Source organism: Crocuta crocuta, unplaced genomic scaffold, assembly GCF_008692635.1.
Source record: "Crocuta crocuta isolate KB4526 unplaced genomic scaffold, BGI_CrCroc_1.0 scaffold797, whole genome shotgun sequence".
Classification (NCBI taxonomy): domain Eukaryota; kingdom Metazoa; phylum Chordata; class Mammalia; order Carnivora; family Hyaenidae; genus Crocuta; species Crocuta crocuta.
The window spans coordinates 130,241-150,366 of record NW_027529224.1 but is presented as its reverse complement, the minus strand read 5'-3'; the positions used below and the strand labels follow the sequence as shown (position 1 = coordinate 150,366).

Below are 20,126 nucleotides of genomic sequence, written 5' to 3'. Positions count from 1 at the left end.
TCTTCCTGGTTCTAGTGACAGGCAATTCACAATCAGTAAAAAATAAATTCAATTCTTGTATCCCACAGTACTCCCAACCATTTTTTTATTTGACCTCATGGTAAAATCCTGCAGTGAAGTTACAGTGAGATTGATTATTAAATAGACCCTCTTCTACAGATGAGGAAAATGAGGCTCTCAAGAGTTGTTTGGAGTGCCCAAGATTACATGGTTGTTAAATACATGACCAAGACTTGATTAGAGACATTTGGAACGGAAGTTCTGGATACTTAGCATATCAGGCTGTTTCTGGGCAAAAACTATTCTAAGAGGGGCAAGCTACCTTATCTTAGAAAAATTCTCAGTTAAGAACTTCCAATTTTCTTTATGTAATTCTTGGGTCACTGCACAGCCTTCTGATCCATAATCTACACTCTTAAAACTAGGAAATCCTTTTGCCATTGTGGCTTCTTGTAAGGTATAACTGTTATCACAGATGAATACCTGATCATGTTAAGTGCTTGCCTTATGAAGTGATTAGTTTAAATGGAATTCCTGAAACCAGATGAAAATTACACTTATATTTCTGAACTTATGAAACTCAAGGAAAGACTTGTGAGTGATTACCATAAGGCTGAAGAGGAGGAGAATAAGAATCCATCAACTTACCTGTTTCTCCAAATGACACCAAAAATCATTAGATTGCAGACACCCCTCCCAAGCCCCAGCCACTGCCTCAAACTTCCAATTCTCTGCAGAACTTATACCATCATATTTCTTTCTTACACATCAAATAAGAAAACAACTAAGCATTGATTTTCACTTCCATGTGTTAGAAAAGTAATATCCATTATTATCATCACATTTCTTTAATGTATTTTACTCTCCCAATCATTTAAGTTCTAAACGATCTATGCAGAATACGCTATGTGCCTGAAGTCAAACTTTCTCCTGGTCCTGTTGATTTGCCTTTAATGGAGAGTCTTGTTTCTTACAACGGACTCTATTATCTTCCCTTGTGTCACCACTGTATTTAAGGCATCTTCATTTTGCCAGTATTCATGCAACGGTCCTGACCTAAGCACCTTCTCGTGCATCACAAGTTGTAGGCACCTTCCAGAGCACCTCTCTGTGGGCCATGCCATTTCTCAAGACTGCGAGCAGAGCTCCACCTGTAACCTATTGAAGTCCAGGTATGGCCCTTCTCTCCTTTTCTAGCTTTTCATCCCCAGCCCATTCTAAATAATTCCTACATTCCACCTCAACAGACACCTGCAGACTGCTAAATATGACTTCTGTTTGCCCCTTTTGATTTTGCCTCACACTGTTCCATTGATCTGGCTTGTCTTTTTTCAAACCCCTCTTATCATCAAATGTTGCTGTCTTTCAGGGCTTAGCTCAAACCTGCTTCTGTCATTGAAGTGACCCTCATGCTAGGTGATCTTTCCCCTCTAGCTTCCCACATCACATTTGTTTGGCCTGAGAATGTGCTTCTTGGGTTGCATTTATGGTTCACAGCAGCCTCCCGACTGTTGTCTCTGCTTCTCTACCCAGCATCTGGAGAGTTAAACCATCATCTAAATCTCTAGTCAGGTGATGTTACTCTTGTGATCAAGATATGTCATTGGCTCCCAACACACACAGAGCTAGACCAAACTCTTTCAAGACCCCCTAAGCCATATACGACCCACCCTCATGGATACCCTTCTCATACCCAGTGCTTCAAATTGGGCTCAGACCCTTTACTCTTATTCTGAATATTTCTGCTATAGAAACCTCTTTATTCTTTCCGGATCAAGCCAGACACACTCCTACCTTAGGACCTTTATCCTTTCCTCTTCGTGGAGTATTCTTCCTCCAGCTATCTTCATGGCTCACCCTCATTTCACATCTTCACCAAGTGTCACTGAGAACTTCTCTGCAAAGTCTCCCATGTTCCTATATATATGTGTGTGCTGACTTAATAAAATAGCCCAATTAAATGACATGCAGCTGCAGCCTTCAAGTTCTGAGAACAGAAATCCTGGGCCTTTCATTGCAAAAGCTGTTGTTCTTGATGTGTACTATGAATTCATGGCTGAATTATTTCCTGTAAGGAACAATGAGTGATAACCTAAGAAGTACCTTCATGAAAAAAGAAAGAAAGAAATATTTTCAGGTATTAACATGACAAAGTGTTCTCCCCAAATGCATGATAGTAATATCTAGGATACATTTGTGAAGGATGTATTCATTTCTACTTTACCTTCCTACAAAGAGAAAATGCAAAGACCTCACAAGAGAATCTCTCTATGTGAAGATGGGGTGATTTCCTACACTAGGATGGCCCTGCACAGATTTATAGCCAGGGATATTGACTACATGAGCTTTTCCCTACAGGGGGAACATATCCTGACTTATGCCCAAGGGTTTGTGTCCTTAACACCAAAAACTCTCTGATGTAGTGTGTGTGTCCATGGTGGTTTAGGGATGGTTCTATATGAGTAAATTGCTGTTCCTACAGCCTTGATCATATCAGATGGAGGATCCCTCAACCAGCAGAAGAAATCAGATCCCTCAGACTTTACAGCTGAAGTTCCTCCTGTTCTGAGGATGTCCAGCCCTATCCTTTGTGTGTAGAGGCATTCAGCTGCAAGTATTTTCTTTTTTTTTTTAAGTTTATTTATTTTGAGAGCGAGAGACAGAGCGAGAGTGAGCACAAGCAGGGGAGAGAAAGAGAGAGATAGGAAGAGAGAGAATCCCAAGCAGGCTCTACAATGTCAGTGCAGAGCCCCATGTGGAGGTTGAGCTCACGAACTGTGAGGTCATACCTGAGCTGAAATCAAGAGGCAGATGCTTAACCAACTGACCCACCCAGTGCCCCAGCTGCATGGATTCTCTCTTTCATCACCTCTGACAATTTTCACACTTCTTTTTTTTTTTTTTAAATGTTTTATTTATTTCTAGGAGAGAGAGAGAGAGAGACAGCGTGAGCAGGGGAGGGTCAGAGAGAGAGGGAGTCACAGACTCTGAAACAGGCTCCAGGCTCTGAGCTGGCAGTCAGCACAGAACCCGACGCGGGGCTCGAACCCACGAACTGCGAGATCATGACCTAAGCGAAAGTCGGACGTTTAACCGACTAAGCCACCCAGGCGCCCCCAATTTTCACACTTCTATGTCTCATCAGAAATAGTTATAGCACACTTATAGCACAGTGTCTCTCCCTAGGAAAAAAATTTTTTTTTGCATAAACACCAATTAAAATGGAGAATCACAAAGGACATCTGGAGTCCCGGGTTAAAGACACAGTTGTGTCACCACTAACTGTGGACCTTCTCCAGCATTTAGACCTTCTATTGCAAGAGGATAATCACACATCCTCCACCAGTGCTTTCTATGAGCCTCAATGAGAGAGTTTATACGGAGCTTCCCAGGAAAGCTTTCTGCAAACGTAACTAGCACTAACATACTATGTTGTTCATTAGTGACATTTCTCTCCCTATCCTAAATGGCTCAAATAAACTCTGATTCTTATACCCACTACATACTTAGCATTTCCACTTGAATGCCCAATGATCTTTTCACACCTGCAGTGATCAAACTGCACTCTTGGTCTCCACTGGAAAAACATCTGTTCTAAACTTCTCAACTTAATTAATGTCAGGTCTCTCTAATTGCTCAGGACATAGAATATAGGTCATCTTGAATCTTTTCCTTCTCTCTCACATCCCAACCATCAGAAACTCCTGCTGGGTTTTCACTCCTGACCACTTTTTACTCCTGCCAGCTTCCATCTGACCACATCACTGTTACTGCTTCCCGGATGATAATAATGACCCATAGGTGAACTTGCCTCTCCATTCCACCCTTGCTCCCACACTAGTCTATTTACCATTTAGCACTGGAATGAACATATCTCTGAAACTAAAATGTGTCCAGTCTAGAGCCAGACATTTTTGGCCAGCCTTCCTTCACCACCAAGACCTCCTTGTCTTCTGCTGTCCCTTAAATTCCCTTGACTCCTCCAGTTCATGGCCCACCAGCCCCTGCTTGGGTTCCTCCCACACAACAGACAGACACCAGCCTCAGGGCCCTTGGCACTTTCTCCTACTTCTTCATGGAAGACTCTTTCCAGATATGGTCCACATTGTTCTCTCACACCCTTCTCACATTTTCTCTCTCTCTCTTTTTTAAAAAATTTAAATGTCTTTATTTTGAGATACAGAGAGAGAGCAGGAGAGGGGCAGAGAGAGAGAGGAAGACACAGAATCTGAAGCAGGCTCCAGGCTCTGAGCTAGATGTCAGCACAGAGCCCGATGTGGGGCTCAAACTCACAGACTGTGAGATCATGACCTGAACCGAAGTCGGACACTTAACCGACTGAGCCACCCAGGTGCCCCTCTCCTCACATTCTCAACCAGTACTTCCTCAAAGCCTATTTGGAGTTCAAATCCTGTCTTCCCTGTTCCTTCTTTGCCTTATAGTTCTCAGAGTACTTAACACCACCAGGCATGCCACATTTAATTCATATGGATTTGTTCTCTACTTTACCAATGATAACCTATATTCATGATGCCACCTTTGCTCATGGAAGGATAAGTGACTCCAAGAAAAGTGCCTGGCATATATTATGTTCTCTTAACTATTGTTAAATTATTAATTGTAATGTGCAAACAACCCAATAAACTATTCTAACACCTCACATGCTCATTTTCTGCTTTCTAAATTTATTTCTCTCTGTTTAATTAATGGCTTCATTGTCTTTCTAGAAAGAAGCCACCTTGTCTGTATAATGTTCTTTTGGGGGCAAGGTGATTCCATGTCTCCTTTCAGCCCTCTCCTTCCTCCCCTTCACCTGCTCCTCTCCCCACTCAGGCTTTGTCTTTCTGCTTTAGATCATTCCAGGAACTCATCACTGAGCCCCGCAATATCCAGAGAAGGAAAAAGGAAAGGGAAAAAAATAATGAGACAGTTGGAAAAGAAAAAGGGAGAAATAGATAAAAGGAAGAGGATTAGAAGAAAGAATGAGAAGAAATGAAACACTACAAAGAATATTCTCAACCCCTGGCCCCTGCCGCAAAAGGAAGGAAACAGGACCCTGAAGGAGAAAATAAGAGGGAAAGAAATGCTGATATACAAATAGAAATGAGGAAATGACCTACAAACAGTAATAAGAATTACAAGGAAGAGAGAAGCAGGTGATAGGAAAAAGACCCTCACTCACAGTTGAGTGGGTTTCCTGGAAGAAAACACATTCAACAGATATCCTGTGGAGATGCTTCTAGTTTCAGAATCATATAATCACAAATTCTCCTGAATTTGCACTTACTGTGTTAGAGGGGACAGGGAGGAGACCCTCACTGGCGCTCTGATCTCCTTCCTCAGTGCCACCATCCACCTCTCATTCAAACTATGAACTATTCAGCTCTAATAGTGGATCTTAGACAGATAACAGCTTCTTATTAGCCAAGGATAGAAGGAGAAAGGGGATTCAGCAGATGGTAGTAGGCAGATGGGGTCTGTGCCAAGACTATATGTTCATGCCCACCCAGTGATGTCCATTCACCTTCCATGGGCTGCTCTCAGCCTGGATTGCAGGCTATTCCCACTGCTCATGCAATACTTAACACCACCCCTGATTGAGGAGGATGAAGTTGTGAAGTCCTGGGAGAGCCCACAAACTCCAGCCCTGGAACAAGAGCTTCCCAGATGACAATTAAGGAAACCCAAACAGGGACCTTAGGGACAGAAGTGGGAAGAGGGCCAGTGGGTACAGTGTGAGGAAGAGAAACCTTATTAGGGGAGGGTATTGGGGCAGCAAGAACACGGGAACGGGGGACAAGTTTCTTGGTTCTCTCACCATTAACACATTCCACCCTTCCCTAACGACCCCCCAGTCCCTCATGGGCTCTCTATCTGGTAACTGTCCTTGTAGGCTCTCCCTGAACTACAAATCCACATCTGTTCTTTACTTGCCCCATGAAGTCAGCCTATATCTACAGAAAATTATGATATGCAGTGCACTGGGTAAGATCTGCTTGAATCAAAGGTAGGGGATGAACAGTATCTTGGCCCCAAGGATTTTATAACCCAGTGGGAAGGAAAGAACACTCTCCTTTATGAGTCAGGAGTGTCATGGGAGCCAGTTGGTCATCCAAACACTCTCAGACATTTCTGTAAGCTCAGTGCCCTCACAGTTTGCTATGGACAGTCCTGTGATTTAGTTATTATGCCTATCTTCCCTGTGTAATCTGTAGAAACCCCTTTTCATCTCCAATGTGTCTCAAGTTGAACAATAAATTTTATAGTCACTCTATTTTTGCCTTTATATCTTACAGAATGAGTCAATTTTTCATTGTCCTGTATGTTTTCAATTTACTTAGCAAACAATTAAATCACAAACTTATTTGTGAATGGACATCCTTAAAACATGGAGGATTCAAATTCATGAATAGGGTAAATATCTCCATTAAGATTCTTTTGTTTTGTTTTGTTTTACAATTAAGTGATTTTTTAAATTGTATTCACATCTTTGTGCAACCATCATCAAAATCTAAGTTTGGAATATTTCCGTCACCCTAAAAATAAATTCCTAATATAGTAGCAGTCACTCTGCATATCCATGGCTACACCTTCCCAGCCACAGACAATCAGTAATCTATATTCTGTGTTTGTATATTTGCTTATTCTGGTCATTTCATGTAAATGGAATTCTACAATATGTGATCCTTTGTTACTAACTTCTTCCACTTAGAATAAAGTTTCAAGGTTCATCCACATTGTACCATGTGTCAGTATTTCATTACTTTATATCCCTGAATAATAGTCCACTGAGTGGATATGACACATTTAGCTTATTCATTCATTACTTGATGGACATTTGGATTATTTCCACATTTTGACCACTTTGAATAATGCTGCTGTAAACATTTGATGTAAACATTTTTATGTGAACATTTGTTTCATTTCTTTTGGATATATATCTTGGGGTGAAATTTTGGGTCATATGGTAACTCTATGTTTAACTTTTTGAGGAACTGCTAAATTCTTTTACAAAATTGCCATACCAAATATACATTCCTAACAGAGGTGAATGAAGAGTCCAAATTCTCTGTCTTTAACAATACTTGCTCTTGTTCAATTTTTTAAATCATAACCATTGAAGATAAGTGAACATGAATTGTAAAGATAAAAAACTTAACGGAGGACCATGGGGGAGAAGAAGGGGGAAAATAGTGGGGGAGAGGGAGGGAGCCAAACCGTGAGAGACTCTTGAATGCCGAGAACAAACTGAGGGCTGATGGGAGTGGAAGGGAGGGGAAGGGGTGTGATGGGCATGGAGGAGGGCACTTGTAGGGATGAGCACTGGACGTTATATGGAAACCAACTTGACAATAAACTATTTGTAAAAAAAAAAAAAAACAAAAAGACTTGGAGTGAGCAATGATGTACTTTAAAATAAAGCCAAACATATTTTTCCCCAAGGTGGCTATTGAGTTCATAATGGTCACAAATACCACAGATAAAGCATTTAAAATTCTGATCAAAGCCAACTTTAATTTGCTTTTGTTGATTTTGAGGTTCTCTGTGCCTCCTGGATCTGAATGTCTGTTTCCTTCCCCAGATTAGGAAAGTTTTCATCCATAATTACTTCAAATAAATTTTCTGCCCCCTGTTCTCTCATTTCTTCTCTTGGGACTCCTAAAATATGAATGTTATTACATAGAGTCATTGATTTCCCTAAGTCTATACTTGTTTTGCATTGTTCTTGTTTGTCTCTTTTATTCAGATTCATTGCTTTCCATTGGTCTGTCTTCCAGGTCACTAATTCATTCCTTTGCTTCTTTCAGCCTGTTGTTCACTGCACCAAGCCTGTTCCAATCTCATTTATTGCACTTTTCATCACTGATTGATTCTTTTTAAACTTTTTTAAATCTCTGTTAAGGGTCTCATTTATGTCTTCTATTCTGTCAAGCCTAGTGAGTATCTTTATGATTGTTGCTTTAAATTTTCCATCAGACATGCTACTTCTATCTGTTTCACCTAGATCCCTGGCCATGGCTTTACATTGTTCTTTCATTTAGGATAAATCCCTCTGTCTTGGTGTTTTGTCTAAGTCTCTTCCTTCTCTGGGACAAAGTCAGCTATGTCTCCTGCTCCTTCTTTGTTTTTTTTTAATAGTTTATTGTCAAGTTGGTTTACATATAACACCCAGTGCTCATCCCAACAAGTGCCCTCCCCCATTCCCATCACCCCCCTTCCCCTCTCCCCCACGTCCATCAGCCCTCAGTTTGTTCTCAGCATTCAAGAGTCTCTCATGGCTTGCTTCCCTCCCTCTCCCCAAATATTTTTCCCCTTCTTATCCCTCATGGTCCTCCATTAGCTTCCTCCTAATCCATCTATATGTGCAAACATATGGTATCTGTCCTTCTCTACTTGACTTATTTCTCTTTTCTGCTCCTTCTTTGATGTGGTCTCTTCTCTCCCTTTAGTTTTGCAGTTTGTTTGTCAGTCTTCAGGTCAATTTCTGAGGTATTTGAGATGGTTTGATAGTTATCTGGTTTTGTTCATGGGACTATGCAAGCCTGGGATCTTCTTACTCTTCTGCCATCTCCCCTTATGTCCTCCACTGTTTTCTCTAGTCCAGCGAGTATCTGTATGATCATAACTTTAAATTATCTAAAGGAAATATTGCCTATATCCATTTCACTTTGGTCTCTTGCTGTAGTTTGGTCCTCTTCTTTCATTCGGGAGGTATTTCTCTGTCTCCTCAGTTTTTCTGACTTTCTGGCTTTTGTCTCTGGATTAGGAAAGTCAGCTACTTCTCATGCTCTTGATGATAATAGCCTTATGAAGAAGAGGTCCTGAGGTAGAGAAGTGTAGTGTCTCTTGTCCCCCCAGCCTGGTGCTTCAAGGAGTGTCTCCTGTGTGTGTTGAATGTGCTCTGCTATTGAATCTTGGTCTCTTTTTCCTTTGGTACAGTTGTTTGCAGAGGCTGTCTTTGACTATTGTGGGCAGCAAGGTGTTTAATTGTCTGGTTACAAAATGAGACTTGTCCTTGCTGGTGCTGGATCTGTGGTCCTGCAAAATGCACAGGTTAGGAGAAGTTGTGTTGGCAGCATTTATGCTGGTCTTCTGGGGGAGGGGCCTGCACCACAGGGAGTTGGGGGAGTATGACTTGTAAAGGGTAGATCCATAGAAGTGCAGGGACGCAAGGCTTGGTGCAAGCAAGTTAGTTAATGAGTGTTGGAGCTGCTCTGGTTCCAACAGGTGGCCACTTACGGTAGGGGGTAGGAGAGGGAAATGGTGCCTGCCAGCTCCTTTGTTCCTAGAGGAGCCTTTCCTTATCGCTGTCTCTCTGAGTGTGCTCTGAGATAAGCTAATCACTCTCTCTCCTGTCTACCCCAGGGGTGGGGGTGGGAGATGGGGTTGAGAGGTGAAGAGGGTGTTGAAAATGTAGTTTCTATGCTATATCTGGGTGCACTGTTTGTATGTTATCTCCTTAAGGTCAGAGACTCTGCTCCCTAAAGCCTTCCAGGCACTCCCAGAGCTGAACCACTGATTTTTTTTTAAATTCCAGACTTTAAGTACTGCTAGTTTTAAGAACTCACGATATTTGGCTCCTTTCACTTTCAAAGGAAAATATTACGGAGAGTCATCCTCCCCGTTCATGAGCTTCCCCGTGTGAAACTCTGTTTTCTGCACTTCACATCACCACTCCCTCCCCACCACTTAAGCTCAGTATGTGTTTCACTCCCAGACCACAACTTTGCCCTTCCTACCTTCTTTAATGTGGCCTCTTCCTTGCCTTTTAGTTGTCAAATTTATTCTGCTAGTCTCTGGCCATTTCTTGGGTTATTTACATTGATGTGGGTGTTATCTAGTTGTATCTATGGGGCTAGGTGACATTAGGGTTCTCCTACTCTGCAGTCTTCCCAGCCAGCCCAGGGAAAATTCTTCTTTTTGATTCAATTTTGCTTAACTACATACAAGACTTGTTTGATACCAAAGTCAAAGTATCACTGATGTCTTCTATGGAATGTATGTTTATGTCCCCCCTCCCCAACTCATGTGTTGATACCCTAATCCCAAGTGTGACTGTATTTGTAGTAAGAAAGTAATCAAGGTTAACTGAGTTTATAAGTGTGGGACCCTTGTTACTAGAATTGGTGTTCTTATAAGAGGAGACACCAGAAAGCTTGCTCTTTTACACGTGCTCAGAGGAAATATCACCTGAGGACAAAGTGGCTGTCTGCAAGCCAGAAAGAGAGCTCAAATCAGGAGATGAACACTGCCAGAAACTTGATGTGACACTTTGCAGCTTCCAGAACTGTGAGAAAATTAATTTCTGTTATTTAAGCCACACAGTGTGGTGATTTTTCATGGGAATCTGAGCAGACTAATGCAATGTTCTTCACTCAGGAGCACATTTGTTGTTAAATGGAGTTGGAGTATCCATTTTTGATCAAGGATTGATGTGTTTGTTAGGACTCAGGGTGTCTTAAGTTAACAGACACCCTGCATTAACAAGATAGAAGTTACTTTTTACAAGTTCAGTAAAAATCCTACAACAAGGTCCTCTTACCTCTTTTTTTTTCTTAAATAGTTTATTGTCAAGTTGGTTTCCATATGACACCCAGTACTCATTCCAACAAGCGCCCTCCTCCATGCCCATCACCCCCTTTCCCCTCTCTCTCACCCCCGCCAGCTCTTACTTTTTTTCTCAGCATTCAAGAGACTCTCATAGTTTTCCTCTCTCCTTATTCCCAACCATTTTCCCGTTTCTTCTCCCCCATCGTCCTCCATTAAGTTCTTCCTAATCCACCTATACGTGAAAACATATTTACCGCCTCTTTTAGACACCTCTTATTTTCTCCATACTGCAACAAACATTAATAAACCCAATTCTGTTTGACTACAGTGGCATTTCCTTCCACTGCTCCCTCCTTGTGGCATTGGAATTGGCACTTCAAGTCCTGGTTGGAGGTTCACTAACTATAGGCACTCATGGCAGTAATTCCATGGAGTCAAGCCTGAAATCTCCAGGGAGAAACCGACATATGTTTTCCAGGCGGACTGTGGAGATATGCAAATGTAAAATTAGTGTTTGGAGAATTATGAAGCTGTGAGATAATCTGGAGCTGCTTATGTTGGCAAGGAAGAACAAAATAGCAAAAGTGCAAGGCCAAGATGACTAGATTGTATATCTGTGATATAGAAGCTTTATAAAATCACTATCTTAGGGCTTCTTGAAAGCTGTCCTGAGAGTGGTTGATGTGAAAGGATGAAAATAAAATTCCATGGTAGGAAATGAGGGGGTCACAGGGGTCAATTGGAGAGTGGTCACCCATGTCTGGGAACTGTTACTGAAGAGTTCTCAGAGAGTGGGGAGGGCATTCAACATTTATCAATATTCAGAAATGATAGATAATAGAGAGATAGATAGAAAGATAGATGATAGATGGGTAGATAGATAGATAGATAGATAATAGGTGATAATATGTAGATTGACAGAAGATAGATATAGATGTCATAGATATAGATATAGATACAGATATAGATATAGATAGATAAATATTTAACACACTATACTTTGGACATCTCAATACAGAAAATACTTACAATCCTCAACAGATTGCCTGCATTGACCCATATCCATGATCCTTCTTTAGACCCCAGAAAACAAAGAAAGGAAGAGGGAAACCTAAGTATCAAAAAGAGCACTTGTGGGGATGAGCACTGGGTGTTATATGGAAACGTACTTGACAATAAACTACTAAGAAAAAAAACCCACATACACACAAAAGGAGAGAAGCAGGAGAAATAGTGCAAAGGAAGACTCTTATCCTCTTCCCCCTGGTGAGTCCCAAGCCCTGTCAGACCGGAGCAAGGTAGAGTTGATCAAGTAGGTTTTGAATTAGATGGGAGATTTAAGTTGTGACTTGGATAAGACTGGATCATAGCCCACTGAAACCCAGTCTTAATCAGCTAAATGGGATTACCTTATGCCTGAAGTTCTGCAATCAGTGTGATATCCATTAAGAGGTGGGGAAGACTCTTGAATGCTGAGAACAAACTGAGGACTGACGGGGTGGGGAGAGGGGGGAAGGGGGTGATGGACATGGAGGAGGGCGCTTGTGGGGATGAGCACTGGGTGTTATATGGAAACCAACTTGACAATAAACTATTTTTTAAAAAAAGAGGTGGGGAAGAAGATTCCAGATGTGAAGGGGTCCTAGCTTAAAATAAAGCAGTTTTTGTTTGTTAGCCATCAAATTTCACACAATCACTATGCAGGTTAAATAAATAGTTATATAAAAGATTTCACGTGGCATAACAGAAATAATTGCAAATTGTACAGGCAATAGTCCAAAGGGGCTTACAGAGGCTGAAGTGAATGTGGATCAAATTTTGGAAGGTGAGAATAGTAACAATGAGCATTAGATGAGTCTTCATAGAATAAATTAAGTTTCAATAAAAAATACAAAGATGGCAAAGTAAGTTACAATGGGACAATAACTTGAACAAGAATGTGGATGTGGGAATTATTCAGTTAACTATGGGAACCAGAGATATTTGTGGGTAGTAGAGAAGGAAGCTGGAAAAAAAGAGTGTGAGATGGCTGCACGAATTTCTTTCAAAGTCAGGTTGGTGTGCCTGGAACGTTTGGCAGAAGGTCTACTTTTTCTAGTTGCCTCTAACACCACCTCCTTATGTCTTACAACACCTCCCACCAATTCCCTTTCTCCTAGCCTTCTGATCCAAATACTCCTTTCTGTGCATCAGTCTTCAACTGAAGCCACCAAGAGCTTTGTATGGCAGGTAAAACACTTTTTTTGTTGTTATTGTGAAAATTTTAAAAAGTCATATAAAACTGAGGACTCCTGAGTGACTCAGTTGGTTAAGTGTCTGCCTCTTAATCTCAGCTCAGGTTTTGATCTCAGGGTCTTGAGTTCAAGCCCCACATTGGGCTCCACACTGGGCATTGAGCCCACTTTAGAAAAAAAAAAAAAGGCTTGGGGCACGTAGATGGCTCAGTTTGTTGAGTGTCTGACTCTTGGTTTCAGCTCAGGTCATGACCTCATGGTTTATGGGTTTGAGCCGTGCATCAGTCTCTGCACTGACACTGTGGAGTCTGCTTGGGATTTCTCTTACCCGACCACCCACCCCACACCCCTCCTCAGCTTGCTCTCTTTCACTCTCTCAAATAAATAAATAATTAAAAAAATTTTTTTACAAATAGTTTATTGTCAAGTTGGTTTCCATATAACACCCAGTGCTCATCCCCACAAGTGCCCTCCTCCATGCCCATATCCCCCCACCCCCCACACCCATCAGTCCTCAGTTTGCTCTCAGTATTCAAGAGTCTCAAATAAATAAATAAATTTTTAAAAAGAGCTCACAAGGAAAGGTAAATTGGTCATGTGGCCAGTTAGTTTCCAGTAAATTGGCCATTTTGAAAATTAACTTGCTTCCATGGTAATAAAGCCAAAAACAGAGGGGTTATAAAATTATCATCCAAACTGGGAGACTCCAAAGTTTTAAGAGAGTGCTAAACATGATTGCCCTGGGAAGACAGGCATAATATCTGTAGACCACAGGGCTATCCACAGCAAACTGAAGGACACTGAGTTTAGGAAAACATCTGACAGTTTTGGGATGGCAAACAGCTCCCTGCCACCATCCGACTCTCCTGAATGTGGGTACTCTTCTATCCCTCCCACTGGGTTACAATATCCATAAGGCCAGATTGCATTAAGTCCCTACCTTTGATTCAAGTACAATATCTCACCTAGTGTTCTTTGTATCATGGACCCTCAATAGATGTAGGCTGACTTCATGGGATCTGTAAAGAACAGGTGTGAATTTCATTGTACAAGGACAGACTTGTGGGACAGCCACAGATGGAAACCTTTTGAGGGCTCTCAGAGTCACTGAGGAAGTATGGGATGTTGGTTGAAGGCAGAGCACTAAGAGCCAGCTTCCCTCCCCCTGACAAGGTTTCCTCACACTATCCGAACTGGTCCTCCTTGGATTCTGTCCTCAAACTCCCAGTTTGGGCTTCTTTAATTATAAGCTTGGGAACTATTGTTACAGAGCTAGAGTTTCTGGGATCCCCTGGGAGTCATCAGTGTCACCTTCCTTGCTCAGTTTCAGTGTTAAGTTCTGGCATGGGCAGTGGGAGACAACTGCAGCTTGGGCTAGAGACAGCTTGTGGAAAGTGGATGAGCATCTGTGGGTGGGCTGGGATGCACAGGCGCTCATTGTGTTCCCACCTGCCTACCACCATCTCCTTGACCAAGTCTCCTTTCTTTCTTTCCCCTTTTGCTGGGAAGAAGCTGTTATCTCTCTGAGCTTCACTATCTGAGCTAGAGAGCCACAGGAAAGCTGAGGGTTACAAGAGCATTGGTACCTGATTGAGAGGTAGGTGAGGGGCTGAGGAAGAAGGACTGAGGAAGAAAGACAGAGCTGGAAGGCTCTTCCTTCTTCCCTCTGACCCAGTAAGTGCAAACTCAAGGAAGGACGAATGAAATTATTTTGTTGGAAATTCCTCCACAGGATATCAGTTGAATTCTTTTTTCTTCTAGGCATCCCACTCAAAGGTGAGTGAGGGTGTTTTCTCTATCATCCCCTTATCTCTTCCTTGCAATTTCCATTACTGATTGTAGATCATTTCTCTAGTTCTGTTTATCAGCATTTCTTCTTCCTCTTATTATCTGCCTCTTTCAGTTTTTTGTTTCTTGGTTTTTTTTTTTTGGAGGCGAGGTCCTGAGAACATTCTTTCTAGTGTTATATCTCTCTCTGATCTTTCCTCTAGTCCTTTCCCTTTGATATATTTCTCTATTCCTCTGTCTGGATTAGAGGGCACAGTGATGAATTTCTGGGTTAAAGAATGATCTAAAAAAGAAAGACTGACAAAAACTGAGGACTGATGGATGTGGGGGGGAGTGGGGGTGGGCATGGAGGAGGGCACTTGTGGGGATGAGCACTGGGTGTTATGTGGAAACTAATTGGACAATAAACTATTTGTAAAAAAAAAAAAAGAAAGGCAAAGTATGAGTGGAAAGAAGTGCATGTGAAGGGGAGGCAGAAGGGCTGATATGGCACATAGATTTAACTTGTCTCCAAAATTATACTGTAGAGACACAGTGGCTTCTTTTGTGGTGTCATTTTGAGAGAGGAAATGAAGCCATTAACTAAACATCCACTAAATACATGAAGTTAGAGAGCAGGAAATAAACATGTGAGATGCTAGAACAGTTTCTTGAGTTGTTTGCATATTACAGTTAATCATTCAAAAACATTTACTGAGAACATAATATATGGCACCACTGTTCTAGGAGCTGGGGACCCCTCATGAGCCAACGTCAGGAATCAGGAATATAAGTTCTCTTGAATGCTGACAAAAACTGAGGACTGATGGATGTGGGGGGGAGGAGGGATGGGCATGGAGGAGGGCACTTGTGGAGATGAGCACTGAGCGTTATGTGGAAACTAATTTGACAATAAACTATTTGTAAAAAAAAAAAAAAAGAAATATAGTTTTCGGCAAAGAAAAAAATTATTATTAAATTTGTTAAGTGTGAAAAAAAGGAATATAAGTTCTCAGTGGGAAAGCAGAAAACAAATCCATTTAATTAAATGTAGCATGACTGTTGGTGTTAAGTACTCTGAGAAGCACAAGGGCAGGGAAGAAATGGGGAGGGAAGAAGGATTTCAACTCCAGATAGGTGTTGAGTAAGGCCTGGTTGAGTAGGTGAGGAGAAGGTGAGGGAACAATGCTGAGCATATCTGGGAAGAGTCATCTATGAGGAAGTTAGAGCAAGTACCAATTCCTTATAAGACTGGTGTCTGCTCTGCCTGGTAGATGACAGATGCAGGAAGCCCAGTGACACCAGAATAGAAGGAATTCCAGGGAAATCTAAAGAAAAGATGGGTGGTGATGGAGGGCTAGCCAGATGAGTCTTCCTTTAATCTTGAAGCATTTTGTCTTATTTTATGGAGATAATTTTACTCTAATGCCATGTGCAAGTAGACTAAAGTGGGAACAAGGATAGAAGGGGGAGGCAAATCCAGTTAAAGGCAATTCACAGTGTAGCTAGCTGGGACCTGCAGGAGTGAGATGTGGCCAGGGGTGAATATATTTTTCAGGATAAGCCAGCAGAGGTTCCTGTGTTGGGATGTGTATACAAAAAGAGGAATTAAGGATACACCATGTTGTGTCCTGGGCAACTGACAGACCTGCCATTCATTGAGCTGGGAAGGGATGAAAACAGATATTTCTGCCATGAAAAACATGGATTCTGTCTGGTCAGTTTAGGTAGGAAGAGCCCATCAGACATCCATCCAAGTGGAGGTGTTGAGTGTAGGTAAATATAAGAATCAGAGTTCATGGGAACTGTCCAGGAAAGGGGAGAAATGTCGTTAATCAGCTATGTAATATTGTATTATAAGAGTTGGAAGGAAGGAGAAGTGTGGAGTGCATCTCTTTGAAGATGTATGTGGCTGAATACCTCTGCACACAGTTCGTAAGGCTGGTTGTCCTCAGCGCAGAAAGAAGAACTGATGTGGTCTGGGAGACCTGGTTTGTTCAGTTGGTTGGTTCAATCTGGGGCTTATATATCCAAGATGGTATTTGAAGGCTATACGAACAGTGATTTATCCCTGTAGAATACCCCTCCCCAAATATCACACCTAGATGTTGGTGGAGGCAAGGATTCCTGGACGCATCTTCATGGGCATGAATCAGGACACAATCCCTTCTGTAGGGACACAGCTCGTGCAGTCTGCCTCCCTAGTGATGAATCTATGCAGGCCAATTCTAGTTTAGAAAAGTACCCCAAGTCTTTAGACACAGAGCATGTTCTCTAGGGTTGCCTTATTTCTTCCTCGTAGGAGGCAAGTTAGACATGAGTACACCCCACACAAACACCTGCTAGATGAAGCTCTCATTTTATAAAATCATTATCTTTTAAAGTTATCTGAGATATTTCTTACTAAGTCACTCACTGTTCCTCAGAGGAAGGAATCTGGCAGTGAGGTGGCACATTTAGGTCAGAACAAGGACTCCTGCAATTCAAGGAGTCTTTCTGCTTTCACAAAATGAAAATTGCAGTTATATATCATTTCATCATATATTGTTTTATTCAGTCAACACTGACCTGGGAAGCCATTATGAGATCTACCAGTGTCATGCTGCATAATAAATGGTGCTTGATGGGCATAGAGGAGGACACTTGTGGGGATGAGCACTGAGTGTTATGTGGAAACTAATTTGACAATAAACTATTAAAAAAATAAATAAATAAGTATACATAAAGAACTCAACAACCAAAAAATAAAATAAATAAATAAATAAATTAATTAATTAATTAATTAAAAGAATAAATAAATGGTGCTTATCTTCCAGTGGGATGAGACAGACCACAAAAGTAAACAAATGTGAGCAATGTGCATTAAATGGTGTAAGTGCTGTGGAAAAAGAACAAGAGCAGGGAAGGGCTTGAGAATGCAAGACGTTTTTAGTCTCTATTTTTCTATGTTTATTTTTTAGAGAATGAGAGAGCAGGAGGGACAGAAAAAGAGGGGAATAGAAGATCTGCACTTCTGCACTAACAGCTGTGAGCCCAATGTGGGGCTCAAATTTATAAACCATGAGATCATGACATGATCTAAAATCAGGCGCTCACCGACTGAGCCATCCAGAGGCTCCAAGATGTTCTTAGTCTTACTATTAGTTTCACAGAAAGCATATCTATAGAGGTAAGCATTTGAGTAAAGAACTGAAGCAGATGAGAGATAGAAATGTGGGGAAAAGCATTCCAAAGAGAAGAAAATGCAAAATCCCAAAGTTGGGAGTGTGTCCAGTTTGAGGAAATTCAAGGAAGCACAGTGAACAAAGCTTGCATGGTAGGAGATAAGGTCAGAGGTAGTGGTTTGTGGGAGATATACATAGGGCCTTACTACTTCAAGGATTTTGATTTTATTTGCAGTAATTTGAGTAGTGATGACATACTATCAGCAAGAGATTTACATTGTGTGACATATTTTATTTATTTTTTTTAACATTTTTCGACATTTATTTATATTTGAGAGATGGAGAGAGACAGAGCATGAGCAGGGAAGGGAAGAGACAGAGGGAGACACAGAATCTGAAGGCTCAAGGTTTGAGCTGTCAGCACAGAGCCTGATGCAGGACTCGAACCCAAAAACTGTGAGATCATGACCTGAGCTGAAGTTGGATGCTTAACTGACTGAGCCACTCAGATGCCCCTTGTGACATATTTTAACAACCTCATGTAAAGTGCTAAGAGAATAGACTCAAAGGATTCAAGGACAGAAGCAAGGGAACTGGGGAGGAGCTTATAATAATCCATCTTAGAGAGGATAGTAGCTTGGACCAGGGAAGTTGCACTGGGGATGATAGTAAATAGTTGGACCAGAGTATACTGAATGTAGAGCCAAGAGACTTTTGTGATGATTTAAATCTAGGTAATTAAAGAAATGGAGAAATAAAAAATGATTCCAAGATATTAGGCCTGAGCAAAACAAAGAATATCTCAAGTGCCCATTGACTGCTCTTATTGTTAACACATATAAATTATCTCTTGGACATGAAATCGTACAAGTGCTGTTACTGAGTCTGTGTAATCTCAACTAAAAACAGTCCTGTCATATGGAGAAAACCAATCTTTTCCTGAAAGAGGAGGATTGTCCAATAGTCTTGTGACACACAAAATAATTTGATTTTCCTATTACTTTTGGTATGGGTACATCCACATGTAGATACGCGATTCAATTCCAAGAGCTAGCAAAGATAATATAATCTGTGTTAAGGGAACATGAAAGAACACCCTCTTTTATGTCTCAAAGGACATGTTGTTGAGTTTGATGAATTCTAAAAGATACAACTGACTGAAGAAGAAATCAGAGATAAATAAAGACATGTGACTCAAACTCAGAATTTCTCTGTTCATGTTCTCAGGTGATTGTGAACAACTGAGCCATGGGAATATGGTTGAACCAATCATCTATAGATGGCTTCATTCTCTTGGGCATCTTTTCCCACAGCCAGACTGATGTTGTCCTCTTCTCTGTGGTTATGGTAGTCTTCACAGTAGCCCTCTGTGGGAATGTCCTCCTCATCTTCCTCATCTACATAGATCCTCGGCTTCACACACCCATGTACTTCTTCCTCAGTCAGCTCTCCCTTATGGATCTTATGTTGGTCTGTAATATCATGCCAAAGATGGCGGTCAACTTTCTCTCCGGCAGGAAGTCCATCTCCTTTGTGGGTTGTGGCATACAAATTGTTCTTTTTGTTTCTCTTGTGGGATCTGAGGGGCTCTTGCTGGGACTCATGGCCTATGACCGTTATGTGGCCATTAGCCACCCACTTCACTATCCTGTCCTCATAAGTCAGAGGGTCTGTCTCCAGATTGCTGGAAGTTCCTGGGCCTTTGGAATACTAGATGGAATTATCCAGATGGTAGCAGCCATGAGCTTACCTTACTGTGGTTCAAGGAACGTAGACCACTTCTTCTGTGAGGTGCCAGCATTATTAAAACTGGCCTGTACAGACACAACACTTTTTGACACACTGCTCTTTGCTTGCTGTGTCTTGATGTTGCTCCTTCCCTTTTCCATCATCGTGGCCTCCTATGCTCACATCCTGAGGGCTGTGCTCCACATGCGCTCTGCTCAGGCACGTAAAAAGGCTCTGGCCACCTGTTCCTCCCACCTAACAGCAGTCTCCCTCTTCTACGGGGCAGCCATGTTCATCTACCTGAGGCCTCGGCGCTACCGGGCACCTAGTCATGACAAGGTGGTCTCTATTTTCTACACGGTCCTTACTCCTATGCTCAACCCCCTCATTTATAGCTTGAGAAACAGGGACGTGATGGAGGCCTTGGGGAAGGGTCTGAACCATTGTAGGATTAGCAGCCAGCACTGAACGCAGGGTGTCTGGTGCCAGGTTTTGCCACCTCTTTGTTGCATAACGTTGGTAAGTTATTCACCTCTTGTGAGTGTCTGTTTCCTCATCAGTAGAAAAGAATCATGAGACCTGCCCTACCTCACAGGGATCAGTACATGTAAATCTAAAGCCCCTTGAAGAAACAATGCACTGATATTATTGTCATTATTAATCATTTATAAAGTTTTGAACT

The 20,126-nt window shown here is 41.6% G+C and overlaps 1 protein-coding gene across 1 annotated transcript; it reads left to right on the top strand.

Annotated features, from left to right (window-relative positions):
- Window positions 1-18,964: 18,964 nt before the first annotated feature.
- Window positions 18,965-19,912, top strand: LOC144226861 (olfactory receptor 2V1). The gene has a single exon (XM_077758373.1). It carries the CDS (start codon window positions 18,965-18,967, stop codon window positions 19,910-19,912), a length of 948 nt encoding a protein of 315 aa, XP_077614499.1.
- The last annotated feature ends 214 nt before the right edge of the window (window positions 19,913-20,126 follow it).

Excerpts from the sequence above, each read along its gene's own strand:
- LOC144226861 (XM_077758373.1), top strand. The coding sequence starts at position 18,965 with ATGGGAATATGGTTGAACCAATCATCTATAGATGGCTTCATTCTCTTG.